The 15,113-nt window shown below is 41.1% G+C and overlaps 1 protein-coding gene across 6 annotated transcripts in view; it reads left to right on the forward strand.

Annotated features, from left to right (window-relative positions):
* Positions 1 to 15,113, forward strand: part of LOC138962351 (cilia and flagella-associated protein 47-like) — a gene marked incomplete at its 3' end in the record, with an annotated part of 125,380 nt that overhangs the window by 38,344 nt on the left and 71,923 nt on the right. For 5 of the 6 annotated variants that reach the window (XM_070334137.1, XM_070334131.1, XM_070334133.1 and 2 more), the window contains 7 exon segments: positions 420 to 553; positions 4,274 to 4,384; positions 4,977 to 5,107; positions 6,593 to 6,715; positions 8,050 to 8,061; positions 10,064 to 10,273; positions 11,887 to 11,955. In XM_070334137.1, coding sequence (XP_070190238.1) covers positions 420 to 553; positions 4,274 to 4,384; positions 4,977 to 5,107; positions 6,593 to 6,715; positions 8,050 to 8,061; positions 10,064 to 10,273; positions 11,887 to 11,955 — 790 coding nt within the window. 6 annotated transcript variants of the gene reach the window in all.

Consider the following 15,113-nt stretch of genomic DNA (forward strand, 5'->3'; position numbering starts at 1 on the left):
CAGATCGCGTGAAGGATTGTGGAATAGATTCACTTATCAGTTCTAACCGAGCTGCATTCGCCGATTCGGGGAAGACGATTTCACATTGTTCGGTTTCGTAGCGGCTCCAGAAAAAATAGGTAAAGTAGATACCAAAGGAGATTTCCTACAGGTTGATCTGCACAGCGTGTTTTCAGTGTCTGCGCGAGGAAGCGCTGTCGAAAGGGCAATGTCGATCTCAGTGGCAGTCGTGTCCCCGTAACTCGTAAGTAGGCTACAGACAGACAGATCTAGATCTTGCGTCTCCTACTCTTGCACCTTGTCTAGGCTGTGTGTGTGTATGTGTGACGGAGTGATTGAGTTTGTGTTACTGTTTGTCGATTTCTTACGGGAGCCTTGAAGGCTTCGCCTCTTGTTTCAATAGTGATGAAATCTTTCAGGTCAGTGACGTACACCATCAACAAGTTCTACAAGAACCACGTGACGGTGACAGCGGAGGTGGTGAACGTGGGACTGGAGATGTCCACAGACAACCTCATCCTCAAGCCCACACCTGGCCTTCCTGCTGAGGCAGGTATGTATCCCGGTGTTCTTTTTATGTACTTGAGTGCCCATTTTTGCATGTAATGTAGGTGCCTTGAGAGCAAAGGCATTATAGTTCCAGGGTCAGTATTTTGGACATATAGTCCACAGGTGTGCATAGACAAAACCTAAGTGGTGAGCTCTGACAGTATAACTTGGTTAATCACAAATGGTTGTGTGGGGAGGTACACTCTCTCTCAACTCAACAGACTGGATGGCGGGATTTCATCGTTTTATTTAAAACCCCACGTAGAACAACACGCAATGCCCTGAAAACATAATACAAAAATTGTATTAAGTTTCAGGAAGCAAGTCATGAAAATAGGCAATAAAATCAAGTAATGTTGTAACAACAAGAGCGGAAATATTTACATAATTATTCACAACACCATAAGTACTAGAGCAAAGAGTGGCACAACACAACATACCGCAGTCCTAAAAACAACATGAACAAACCATGACTAGAGAGTCAAATGCAAATTACACAAGTAAGTTCAAGTCGCTATCAGAGTTTCTAGCACAACAGAACACAAGCTTATAGAAAGTCAACGTGTACAGTGAAAACTCTCAATCTCATTCCTCACAACATCACTGACAAGTTACTTTATGCCAGGATCAACAAGGGACTGTTGGGTATGGGTTATACATCAAATACTCTAGCGCCTAATCGGTGAGCAAACAATGACCAACCAAACAACAAGAACAGCAACAAATAAACTGTACTGTACAACAACTAAACATACAAATACCGACAAATTAAACAAGTAAACAAACAAACCGACAGTTAACAAACAAACAAACAACAACGCATAAATGACACAAAAGGATTCTAGTAAAAGAATACAAAAGACCTACAATATATGTATACAAAAATAACCAAAGTCCTGAATGTACTAAGTCAGTAAGTACTAAGTCAGTAAGTAGCACTATGTACTGACCAAACTGTACATCAGTTTCCTACCACAACAAGGGAGGTAACAATTGAGGGTAATCATTCTTCAAAGCACAACATTTGGGAGATGGGAACACACACAGAAATACAACACAGGCACACGACAAACACAACTAGGACAACAAACACATAAACAACCAAACACACAAACAAACAAACACAACACAGGGCATAGTTATGTTACAAGCATCAGCCTTGCAACAGAAACTAGGTCAGTAGTGATACATCAATTACAGTTCTGGCAGCTAGGCTATGTATAAATTTGACCTACATTATATACATCCAAGGTTTGCAAGGGCTGACTCAATTCTATCAACCTGAGCTGAGAACAACTCAAAATCCTAGCCTGAGACAAGAAGAATAAACTGGCAACCAGAAGAATAACATTTAGAGAGAGAGAGAGAGAGAGAGAGAGAGAGAGAGAGAGAGAGAGAGAGAGAGAGAGAGAGAGAGAGAGAGAGAGAGAGAGAGAGAGAGAGAGAGGAGAGAGAGAGAGGATTAAAGGATGAACACACAACTAACAGAATATAACAATGACAAGGATGTTATTGGACAATAATAAGAAATCATACCACAATTCAATCAATGCACTGATTAGATGGAGCGAGAGTCTTAAAACCGATAACCATAACCTTCAGGTTCCACATTATTTCATCTCATTATCCGTTCCTGACATGAATCTCTTTATGAACAGCTAACAGCTCTCTTGAATAAAAGCAGCTTCTTTCCGTAGTGCTTCCAAGCGAATCGAAAATTTAGAAAAGGCACAACTCTTGATGAGTTACATCATACTCTTGGTTGATACAGGTAACCGGCTCAGAATGAAACCAATGTTATCATATCAACATACCCAAATGATGCGTCTGTAATTCGGCCGATTTACACGAACTTGCCAATGCTAAACAAAACTCACCAAGCATCCTAGCTGAAAGCTTGGCATCCAAAGCTAACTGCTCAATAGACCATACAGTCGCTACGAAACATCGTTTAGTCTACAGTTTGATCTGACAGACTATGACGTAATGTCTGGACATCCTGACGTAACCTCAGCTATCAGTGAAAGACAAATACTCCATCAGTTCAGTCATCAACAAAACATAGCAGTAATACAATCATGATCAAGTCACAATAAATGGCATAGTAAACAAAACAAGAAAATCATTGTTTACTTACAGTGAACTGATCAACTCTTTGCCGACATCAACACAAGTTGAACAGGCTACATGTGGAGCAGTCTCTTTTTCCTAGCTATCTGAGCGGGCAAAATGCCTCCTTTTCCTGGGGCTAGCATAATACTCTGAGTCAAGGCGGTCTGTTGTAGCGAGCGATTAGCGAAGTCGAACAATGGACTGAGTGATGATACCCCGCTAGCCTGAGGCTTATATACGCTGCTAGCGGGCTGCTTCGAAAGCGCCTCTCCCCTCCCAAAAAAACGGGCCCCAATTCCTGGCTGACGGCCAAATCTGTGTTTGTTTAGAAACTTTGACAACTGATAACTTTACGGAAAATGCATGCATTTGCAATCGGTTTGTTGCTACAAAACCAGTGTGAAAGATATTTTTTAACTCATGTTACAAGATATAACTTTAGAAGTCCAGACCAAAAGATAATTATGATTAATTACTCAGAATGAATGACCGATTAACGATCAAAACCCAGCAAAATAAAGATTGCTAAACTCGATCACTTCCTGCACCAAATACAATTCACTCCATTACAAGATGAACTCCTGAACTTTCCATACATGTGTCATACTTGTGGTAAAATGGAACTTATGACGAGTTATGTGACGTTAAACTTGATAAAGAAACACAGATACTAAAATGACGCGCGTGACGTCACGCGGCGAGACACCGGTCGAACTGAGAGGAAAACTTTGATTTACTCGATCCAAACAGTTATTAATGCACTTTAACTCAAAAAGTATCTTAAGGGAATAAGAAATGAAGTGCACTAAGTTAGATTTATGGAAAAGTTACAATTATGGAGATAATAGGGAAATTCCAGACGTCACCTACGGGGCGCTAAAATTCAGATAGCGTGGGACGTTTGGGTCGGAGCTGATCGAACATTAAAGCAATTTAAGGAACAACATGGCCTTAAAAGTACTTAAGCACGAACATACAGCAACAAAATATCTATATCCATTCATTATTAACATCTAAAAGTAAGATATAGCCTTAGATTGCATAAAATAGCACGTGCACTCAATAAGTCTAAAAATAGATTTTATGTGGGACAAACATGGCCGCCGCTCGAATGTAAACAAGCCGTTCGTGTCGTCTGCTAAGGCGCGGAAAGTTTGTTAGACCACTTGGCTGCTGTAAGGGCACTAAAAGTGCACATTGTCACAGTTGTTTTACCCTTCACCATGGGCAGGTAATTAATGCACAAGTTTTGACATCAAGACCTTAAACATGCTTTATTAAAAAATGTGAAATGTTCTATATTGCAAAAAAACTTGCTTCAGTGAAAGGGAGACTGTTAATTGCCTGCAGCTGTTATAAGTTGGACACAGCTGTTGCATACCATTACTTTCAGTTGAAAGAATAATTAATGAATTGACACAAAACACAAACTGATCAACAACTGTAAAGACTAAACTGGACAATGACAATAGCTTTACTCTGATTTATTGGTGACAGTTCACCCTGTCACAAATGGATGGGCAATGGATAGGGTGGCTGTTGTATTTACAGTCAGTATAGTACATGTACATGTACAGTCTAAATAGTACATGTACATCACCTTGTGCTGCAGGTTTCAGAAGTGTGATCACTCTCCACAACCGTCTCAACTACCAGGCGGACTTCTCTTGGTCCCCCTGCATTGGCATCAATGGCACTGCTTTCTCCATCAGACCTGCCTCAGGTTTGTAATGAATGCTTTGTGTTTTTCCCATTGCATCAGCCCAAAATGACCCATGTTCTTGCTCAAGGAGAAAAAGAGACTCCAACATTGATCCATCCTATTGCATCATCTTCACAGATCATGTAGCAATTTGATAACACCATCCTCGTCTGAAGAATCTCCATTTCAATGGTGTGAGTTTTTGTATTACTCGAGACAAACAGACGGAAAAAAAACACTGCATCTGTAAGATTTGCTAAGAGTTTTAAAGAGACTTGAGTTTTTCACAGTTCTCAGAAAAGCTGACGGTGAGTCTCAATAATTATCCCCTAGTAACTACAATAACAACTGACTGCTGGTGAAAATCTTACACCGCACTTACTTTAAAACAACAGAAACTGGCCACTCCCTTCGACAATCAGGTAATCACGTAGCAAGTTCTCATGTGTAAACTTATATAGAATGTTGAGCACCACCAGTTTCAATCCTTCTACAGAGTCTATAATTGTATGCTTACAAGGTTTGGATACATTGTCTTCTTTTGCAAAGTCTTCTTTGTTATGGTGACATTGTTTGAAGTGAAGGTACATGTAATTCTGGGTTGTGTGTTCAGGTATAGTGAATTCCAAAAGCAGTCTGGACTGTGAGGTGGTCTGGCATCCTGCCTTCATGGCGCCAGAGGATGGGGCCTTCCAGCTCCTGGTCAACGGAGGCACTCCGCTCCAACTCAACTGTCGAGCAGAGGTAGGGACTGAAACAGTTACAGTGGAACCCCCCTTTTAAGACCTTTAAAAATTTGAAAAAATCAGGTCTTAAAAAGGAGGGAGTCTTAAAAGGGAGGTAAATGTGCAGAGGTTGTAACCAGAACGTCTTAAAAAGCAAGGTCTTATAAGAGAGGAAGTCCTTAATTGAGGGTCTTAAAAGGGGGGTTCCACTGTACTGAATGTATAAATATTTACTGTTTTTCTTTTAAGGATAAAGGCTGTGCTGCAGAATCAAAAAGATTACCCAAAAAAAAACCACTCATCAACTGAATGTTACAAATACTAGCCCTCTGCAAGATTGCCATTATTTTTAGCTAATTGATCCAAAGCGGTGTGTGTGCAACACAATTTCTACCTGTTTTACCTCAGGCGCATCCACCTTTTTTCTGTTGGAAGAATCTATGGATTTATTTGTTAGTTGAAGGATAGTTAATGGGTTCTGGCGGCATTCAGTTGTGTGGGTGTGCGATCAGAGAGGTAATAGACGATGTTCGGAAATAACTCGATCGAGTTTGTATTTGTTGTGAATTCCCTTGGTTTAAACAAAATTATATTCAGAATTTCTTCGCATGAACAGTTCGAAACACACAGCTATTATTATATATGAAGTCTTATATCGCATGCATATCTCCAGACTCGGACTCAAGGCGCAGGGATCTATTTATGCCGTGTGAGATGGAATTTTTTACACAATACATCACGCATTCACATCGACCAGCAGATCGCAGCCATTTCGGCGCATATCCTACTTTTCACGGCCTATTATTCCAAGTCACACGGGTATTTTGGTGGACATTTTTTATCTATGCCTATACAATTTTGCCAGGAAAGACCCTTTTGTCAATCGTGGGATCTTTAACGTGCACACCCCGATGTAGTGTACACGAAGGGACCTCGGTTTTTCGTCTCATCCGAAAGACTAGCACTTGAACCCACCACCTAGGTTAGGAAAGGGGGGAGAAAATTGCTAACGCCCTGACCCAGGGTCGAACTCGCAACCTCTCGCTTCCGAGCGCAAGTGCGTTACCACTCGGCCACCCAGCTAGGACACGCACTCAAGCAAATGCTTATATCACGTGACCAGAACAATACTAAATTACACACATTTTCGTAATGGTGGACATAGCATTAATAAACCAGAAGAACAAATTGAAAGAATGGGGATGGGGAGCTAAATAGGAACAAAAGAATTCCCTTGCTTTTTGTGAGACAAACAATCCACACATGCTCCTTGCCCATGTGTTTCAGACGTACACCCCTGGCTAGTGATTGACCTGTATCCTCACTGTGTATTCACTTTTTCACATCCCGTTCATACCCGACAGAGTTCTTCTAAAATATAATATAAATTTGCTCACCATAATAATAATAAAATTCGTCTATCAAGGCAGTGGAGGTTTAATGGCATTTAAATCATCCTCGTTGCACAGTTTGTTAACCTGCATTTCCTGTGGCATTTGTGTAGCTTGGAACAACAGTGGTCAGCTTTGTGGAGAGTCGCATCATCTTTGGCCCTGTGCCGGTCAACCTGACCACAACCAAGGTGGCAATGTTACACAACTCTGGATCCAACCACGCCTACTTCCAGGTAAGACACTTAACTCTTTCAGGCCGTTCTTCTTCTTCTTTTCGTTTGGTCCTAACTCTCTTTCTGGCTGATTCAGAATGAATTTGAAACAGATAGACTGCTTAAGTTCCAAAATCAAGAATCAAGACAATCGAAAGGTTTGTTATTTGAATGTTCAATCGTGGACAAAAAGAAATGTCTGCTAGTCTTGCTCTTCAGAGTAAAGAAAAGACACCTCAATTGAGCTAAGTACGAGCATGTTCTGCTCATTGTCTCATCATTATTTGTTTGTCGGTCCACTTTATTCTTTGAAAACCACTAGTGAATGTTTCGTTTTTTTTCTGTTATTAAATTTTCTAGTAACAAACTTTCTTGTTGTTTTGTGGCTGACTCAGTATCACTGGCCTTCAAACAGGTTTGAAGAAGCTGAAGAAACTATTTAGAATCTTGTAATCTTCCCTTTCTGAAGCTTATCATAATGATTGTCAGAAGCAGTAGCTGTTGTATAGCATCATGTTTCATTAGTCCCATCCCTGTTCGCTAGCGCCTAATGTAAGCAAGTGCACGACTCACTTGCACAACTTTTTGAGGGAAAGCCAGTCAAACAGGAGTGTATGTGATTTTGGGCTAAATAAATAGCCCCATAAAACTGCTATGTGAACGCAAAGATTCACAAGAGCATACCAGGGTGCACGAGAAATTACCAACCGGGAGGGAGCCATGGCCGCGGTTTTGGGTTAGCTGAAATTGAGATTTGTTGTGATTTTAACGAATCAGACCCAGCGGTTTGTTATCACCCGGTTGGGTGGCACCCACTTTCACTTGGTGCACCCCAGCCCAGGAGACAACAGCATCCAGACCCTATCACACACAGCTCTCTACATGTTACAGATCGATGTGCTGTCTGACCGACACACAAGAAATATAACGCTTTCCATAAACTGGCATCTCTGTCAGTGCAGAGCAGCTGCTGTGGAAGGGGGACTACTGGCCATCACTCTGTAATACTGATATACCTCAAAATGGCATCTGACCAGTTTCTTGACCTGTTCCAATTTGTAAATTGTACCAATGGATCTGTTGATTATGCAGTAGCATTAGGTTTGCACTCTGTCCTTCGGCAGATCAAATCTGCCTATACCGTATACGTTCAAAAAGAATCAAGTTATTATTGCAGGCTTCTGTTCTGACTCTAACACTATGGTCCCACCATATCAACTGTTTGAAAAGCTGAGAGAACTAGGGGAACCTATCAAATTGTGTATAGGAGTATACTGTACTAGACTTTCTGTTTTGTAGAACTCGGGTTACAAAGATCAATGACATGCTCTCTGCTCTACTCACTCTTGTTACAGGTGCTTCGCAAGGTTGTTTGGGGCTGTTTACCTTTTTACAAATGATTTTGTTTCGAAGCATGATTTTGTTCTATATTTCAAGTTTTCTGATGATGCTTCTATGGAAGGTCTTATGCAAAACTCTGACAAAGTCTGCCTTTGGGGGCGGTGTTAGCAAGATGGTCAACTGGTGTGAAGCTCACAACCTCCAACTGAATGTTAAAAATACTGAAGAAATGATTGTCAATGGTGGAAAGAAGAAGACCCCTTTAATTCCTTTGTTAGTCAAAGATCAGAAAGTTGAAACTGTTGAACACTTTCTTATATGCAGCCCGCCACGCCCATGCCAGTAAAGTCTGTCATTAACTGGGTGAAGTCCTAGCGAAGTCGACTTCAGGCTGAGTTAAGGACTGCTATAAGATCATGGCCTATCCTTCACACCCTACAAATGTTTTTAACCCTTGCCCTTTTGAAGGCGTTCTGGTACCATCAAGGAAGACGCCTCTCATTTTAAGAGCAGATTTGATTTGAGTTCGGGTCGTGTTCCTCTGGGTATTTAATATTCTGGTCTTGTTCTTGCTATATGTATTTTGCTTTTTTTTTTATTTAGTCAAGTTTTGACTAAATATTTTAAAATCGAGGGGGAATCGAAACGAGGGTCGTGGTGTATGTGTGTGTGTGTGTGCGTGTGTGCGTGTGTGTGTGTGTGTAGAGCGATTCAGACTAAACTACTGGACCGATCTTTATGAAATTTGACATGAGAGTTCCTGGGTATGAAATCCCCGAACGTTTTTTTCATTTTTTTGATAAATGTCTTTGATGACGTCATATCCGGCTTTTCGTGAAAGTTGAGGCGGCACTGTCACGCCCTCATTTTTCAACCAAATTGGTTGAAATTTTGGTCAAGTACTCTTCGACGAAGCCCGGGGTTCGGTATTGCATTTCAGCTTGGTGGCTTAAAAATTAATTTATGACTTTGGTCATTAAAAATCTGAAAATTGTAAAACAAAAAAAAAATTTATAAAACGATCCAAATTTACGTTTATCTTATTCGCCATCATTTGCTGATTCCAAAAACATATCAATATGTTATATTCGGATTAAAAACAAGCTCTAAAAATTAAATATATAAAAATTATTATCAAATTTTTTTTTTCGAAATCAATTTAAAAACACTTTCATCTTATTCCTTGTCGGTTCCTGATTCCAAAAATATATAGATATGATATGTTTGGATTAAAAACACGCTCAGAAAGTTAAAACGAAGAGAGGTACAGAAAAGCGTGCTATCCTTCTCAGCGCAACGAATACCCCGCTCTTCTTGTCAATTCCACGTGCACTGCCTTTGCCACGGGCGGTGGAGTGACGATGCTACGAGTATACGGTCTTGCTGCGTTGCGTTGCGTTCAGTTTCATTCTGTGAGTTCGACAGCTACTTGACTAAATATTGTATTTTCGCTTTACGCGACTTGTTGTTTTATTGAACTTGAAGTGTTAATCATAAGTTAATGTTTTCTTTTTTACTTTTTGAGTATGTGTGTGTGCTGGTTTTAGCACAACTGTTTTGATGTAGCTGACATGGTTTGGTTGCTCTGTGTGTGTGTGTGTGTGTGTGTGTGTGTGTGTGTGTGTGCGTGCGTGTGCGTGCATGCATGCGTGCGTGCGTGCGTGCATGTGTGCGTGCGTTGGCATGCGCAAGAGTGTATTTGATCAAATAAATTGATTAATGACTTCCTTGATTGTAATTGGATGCATGGTTGCTCAGATTTTCCACGTTTCTCTAATGTATTTTGTACATGGTTATTTATTCTTATGTGTCATAATTTATTTTTTTTAAACTGTCACAGTGGAACTCCCTTTTTGGTACTAACGGTTTTAAAACCGCTCCCTGTTTACCAGACCCTAGTTTTCCAAATTTGTTGTTTATAACACCTGTACATTTACCTACACTTTTTAGACCTGATTTTCTTAGATCTTTATAGGTCTTAAAGGCGGGTTGCACCATTCAAAAATACAATCATTTGTTTTCTTGCAGGTTCTGGATCCGAACCCTTTCCCTGGCCTGACGGTGACTCCAGTACACGGCGTTGTGCCTGTGGGTGGCACCGCCGAGATCCGAGTCTCCCTGACACCAGAGGCCATTTTGAAGTTTGACACACGCGTGCAAGTTGCCGTCAAAGGAAGCAAGGTCATCGAGCTGCGTATGGGCGGCACTGTGGAGGCGCCTGAAGTAGACATTGATGTGGTGAGCTGATGGTGTAGAGTTTAGCAAATGTTTATTCTTAAGGGTAATCATACAAAGCTGCTTTTTTGACTCACATGCGAAGCAAAAGTGAGTCTATGTACTCACCCGAGTCGTCCGTCCGTCCGTCCCCCCCGTCCGTCCGTCCGTCCGTCCGTCCGTCCGTCCGTCCGGAAAACTTTAACGTTGGATATTTCTTGGACACTATTCAGTCTATCAGTACCAAATTTGGCAAGATGGTGTATGATGACAAGGCCCCAAAAAACATACATAGCATCTTGACCTTGCTTCAAGGTCAAGGTCGCAGGGGCCATAAATGTTGTCTAAAAAACAGCTATTTTTCCCATTTTCCCCATTTTCTCTGAAGTTTTTGAGATTTAATACCTCACCTATATATGATATATAGGGCAAAGTAAGCCCCATCTTTTGATACCAGTTTGGTTTACCTTGCTTCAAGGTCAAGGTCACAGGAGCTCTTCAAAGTTGGATTGTATACATATTTTGAAGTGACCTTGACCCTGAACTATGGAAGATAACTGTTTCAAACTTAAAAATTATGTGGGGCACATGTTATGCTTTCATCATGAGACACATTTGGTCACATATGATCAAGGTCAAGGTCACTTTGACCCTTATGAAATGTGACCAAAATAAGGTAGTGAACCACTAAAAGTGACCATATCTCATGGTAGAAAGAGCCAATAAGCACCATTGTACTTCCTATGTCTTGAATTAACAGCTTTGTGTTGCATGACCTTGGATGACCTTGACCTTGGGTCAAGGTCACATGTATTTTGGTAGGAAAAATGTGTAAAGCAGTTCTTAGTGTATGATGTCATTGCTAGGTTTAGCTGAAGGTCAAGGTCATGTAAAGGTCAAGGTCAAGCATGTGAGTCATATGGGCTTTGCCCTTCTTGTTCCATCCAGCTCTTGCCCAATGAGGGACCACTGTGCATTACACGTGTTTGCACGCGCAATAGTCTGTTTGTGTGTGTGTGTGTGTGTGTGTGTGTGTGTGTGTCGTCTGTATATATATATATAGTACCACCTGACCACTGATGAGACACAATAGTGTCGAAACACGTGTCTGGTCTAGGTACAAAAACAATGGTCCTCCTCAGGACTAGATTACCTTGCGATACGTCCCCCACAAAGGGACTTTGCTTTGTAAATCTCGGTCACCCTTGAGGAGGGTCTGATGCTCCCAATAGGCTGTCAGTGAAGGGATACTTATTTCTCTCTCTATCTCTGCTAAGAGATTTTAACAAATCTCGGAAGAAAGTCTCTGCTGACTTTCAATTGTTTCTTTCACAATTTCTGATTTTTTATATATATATATATATATATATATATATATATATATGTGTGTGTGTGTGTGTGTGTGTGTGTGTGTGTGTGTGTGTGTGTGTGTGTGTGTGTGTGTGTGTAGGCATGCATGAAATGTATGTTGAAAAATTAATTAATTACGTGTGTGTTAGCAATGTCGGTTAGTCTGTGTGTTGTGCACATTGTTTTGCATTCAGCAGATTTAGACCAGAAGGAAGATTTTATATAGTTTTCCAGTAGCAAGTCATTTCTGTTATTTTAGCTCACACCTTGTCTGTTTGCAATTGCAGCCCAACTTCCATTTTGGGGGAGTGTACTGTGGCTCAAGATGCATGATTCCATTCAAGATGATCAACAAGGTAAGCTTATACAGGCCTGGAGACCACCTCTTGACTGCAACCACCAGCTGTAGGCTAGATATGCACAAGTCATGTCGGTGCCACATAATGCTGACACACATGTTCCTGTGCATAGTTTATGGATAACGTGTAGTTGGGAAGTTAAGAGTAGAAATAATTAGTATTTAGTGTAGGAGGAGGGTTGGGGGTGGGTAGGGAGGGGGTGGGTATGGTTTACTTTGAGCAGGTCGGTTTCAGTTTTAATAAACAATTCTAGAGAATTGTGTATCTTATATTTGAGTCTTTCGTGTTTTAGACATTGATGCATTTAATAGTTTTAACGAGTTGCCTTTTGTTTTATTATTCTGGTGTTTATCTAGATGTGCTGTGTATCTTATAAGAAGTTCTTAAAAGTTCGAAGTTATTTTAGCATATAGGTTTTTTATGGTCTTAACAGTTAAATATGTATTACGTTATCATTAAGATTCATGCTTTGTTAGTACTAAGCAGTTGTTTTAATCAGTCTGGTTTTCTCTTGTTTTCATCTTATGAACATTTTAAATGTTAGACTAACTTATTGTCTTGTACAGAATAACAACTGTGTGAATGGTGCTATACTGAATGAAAGAGTGTGACATGAAGTTCTTGTACATCATTGCAAAGAGTGTGAATGACGTTTTAGTTTAGATGTCAAGCGCTTAGAGCAAGCCTTTTTAACGAAAGTTTTTGATTTAGCGCTATATAAATGTTCTTATTATTATTATTATTATTAAGACCACCCTAAAGCTTGTCCTTAATTGGACCAAGTCGACTTCGCGTAGCTCACTTCGCCAAGCTACCGGAACTAGACTTCGTCGAAGCTTGGACCAAGTCCAAGGGAAGGCACTATGGCGGAGAAGAGAGTTATCTTTTCATGTCTTGGCGTCTCAAATCTTATTAGCCAGAAAGCGCATGCGCGTAGTCTTGACCACCGCGTGGTGTGCTTCTTTCTGAGTACTTTACGTCACAAATTGTACTTTACGTACTTGATGATGATCGGACGTAAGTTAGTCATGTGTTCTACTTTGTTTACTGAACACGGCCGGGACCAGTCGGCGTGAGCGCTGGGATTTCGAGTTTCATTCAACATGTCAATGCATCGCAGTATGAAATAATACAGGTAGGAGGTTAGTTCTTGTACTTCGAGTCAACCAAAGTCGATAAATTCATTTTTCACTACGGTATTGAGTTTGATTTCGTCGTCCATCTTGAATCGAAAAGCACTCTTCTTACAAAAAAAGCAACATCGTTGCGAGCTACGGCGAAGCTTCGCATGTCAAAATATCTCCCCGGCCGTCTCTATAATCGGGCCGACTCGCTCAGCAGGTCCTCTCAGGGCTTGCACACGGGTTGGGCTGGAGTTTGTGCTGTTTGTGTTACAGATCGGGGGTTATGACTCTGGTCTGGGTGCATGAAGCACATTGGTCCTCCACTTTCTCTGTGTATGCCCCTCATTGGCCTTCTTGGCCAATTGGTGTATAGAGCGGGGGTGCAACTCCTTAGCGCCCCGCTCTCAATCCAGGTGGTTAATAACCTCTGTTTCTTATCGGTTCGGGGCAGCTTGGCCTCTTCTCTGAGGTTCAGGCGTCTTGGCTATCTATCTCAGCTAATTTGAAACAAATAGGCCTCTCTATCGATGTTCATGGCGCTTTTGCGGGCATGATCAAAGGACTTTGTTTTAAGAGGTTTAGAGGCGTACCCTTGTTCCTTTTTGGGATTTGTTTCTAGTTTTGGAATGGTTGCGTTCTTTGGCATTTTGAGCCCTTACTCAGACCTGGGAACCCATACGATTTCGCCGTATTTTGTACGCATGATTGTCGAGAATACGCTCAGTACGGTCAGTGGGAAAAAAATACGACGAGAAAAATTCCTAGACTACTTTTCTTCACAGGCCCATCCTGAAGCCGATCCAGTATTTTGGCACATGATTACGTCGCTATATTAGCCGCCGTCGAAAAAAATATAATCGGTTCGTGTCAATCAATCAAAACAACCAGGCAAACGAAAGTACGGTATTTGGCAAAATCGGCTCCGAGAATAAACAAGTGAAACAAAGAAGAAAAGTGAAAAAGTTTGAAGAAAAATATCACACACACACAATTTGTAACCAACACACACATGTAGTCCCGCCCGGAAAAAGCTTTTTTGGGATGATTTACAACTTTTGCGCACATTTCGAGCAGACGAAAACACAACATGGCGGCTCTCGCTCCTCCAACTATCGCGAGACACATAAAAACGAAATCTCGCGCGCGCGCGAGATCCTGATACATCCGGTGTTTCTCTGTACGCTTGTCACGACGACTTGTTGACAAACGAAGATTCGCGAAAGAAAGAGAAAAGCGCCGAGTCTTGAGTAGAGAGCTAATAAAGTACCGGTAATCGCTAATCGAGCGAAATGAAAATCCGCGGCGACTTCCATTAGGTGAATTACTATTCAAGTTTAGGTAACGTTTTAGCCGCATCTTTTTATAAGCCGCAATGAGATTTTTTTTTAAAAGTCGCGGCTTGTAGTCCCGTCAAATACGGTACAGTTTGTGTCAGTAAAAATTGGAAAAAAACATTTGTTTTAAATGTATAGGTAAACTTAATTAACGGTGTGACGGACGCGCATGAGGCATGTTTTAATCATGGATGTGCAAACGCTGTGTGGAGTACGTTCATTTTTTTGAAAATACACCAAGTTTGTTTGAGAATACTCAAAGTGCAAAACAGGGGTTCCCAGGTCTGCTTACTCTCAGCTCGTTTGCTAGACTTAACGCGTAGGACTTTGTTCCTCTTACTCTGGGCCTCAGCCCTGAAGGGCAGTGAGACCCATGCGCTATTGGGGTTACCGGAAGATGTAGCCTTGGAACATTTTAATTCCGTTTTTTCACGGCTTTTCGGCCAGATTTCCTTGAATCAGAAACCTGGTCAATCTCCTCTGGTATTTGATTCCCTCCTCTCCGGAGGATTCTCGCTCCGGGCGATTTGGATTTTCTAACTGTCTGGTTAGAGTTTTAAAATACTTTCTAACTTGCGCTAAGTCAATTGGAACTAAGAGCCTTAAAGCTCATGTTCTTATCTCTTTACACTATGGGTGAAAGAGACTTCTCTTAATTGACTCTCACAAGAGGTGTTGCTACTTTCATAGGACAGTC

Source organism: Littorina saxatilis, linkage group LG3, assembly GCF_037325665.1.
Source record: "Littorina saxatilis isolate snail1 linkage group LG3, US_GU_Lsax_2.0, whole genome shotgun sequence".
NCBI lineage: Eukaryota > Metazoa > Mollusca > Gastropoda > Littorinimorpha > Littorinidae > Littorina > Littorina saxatilis.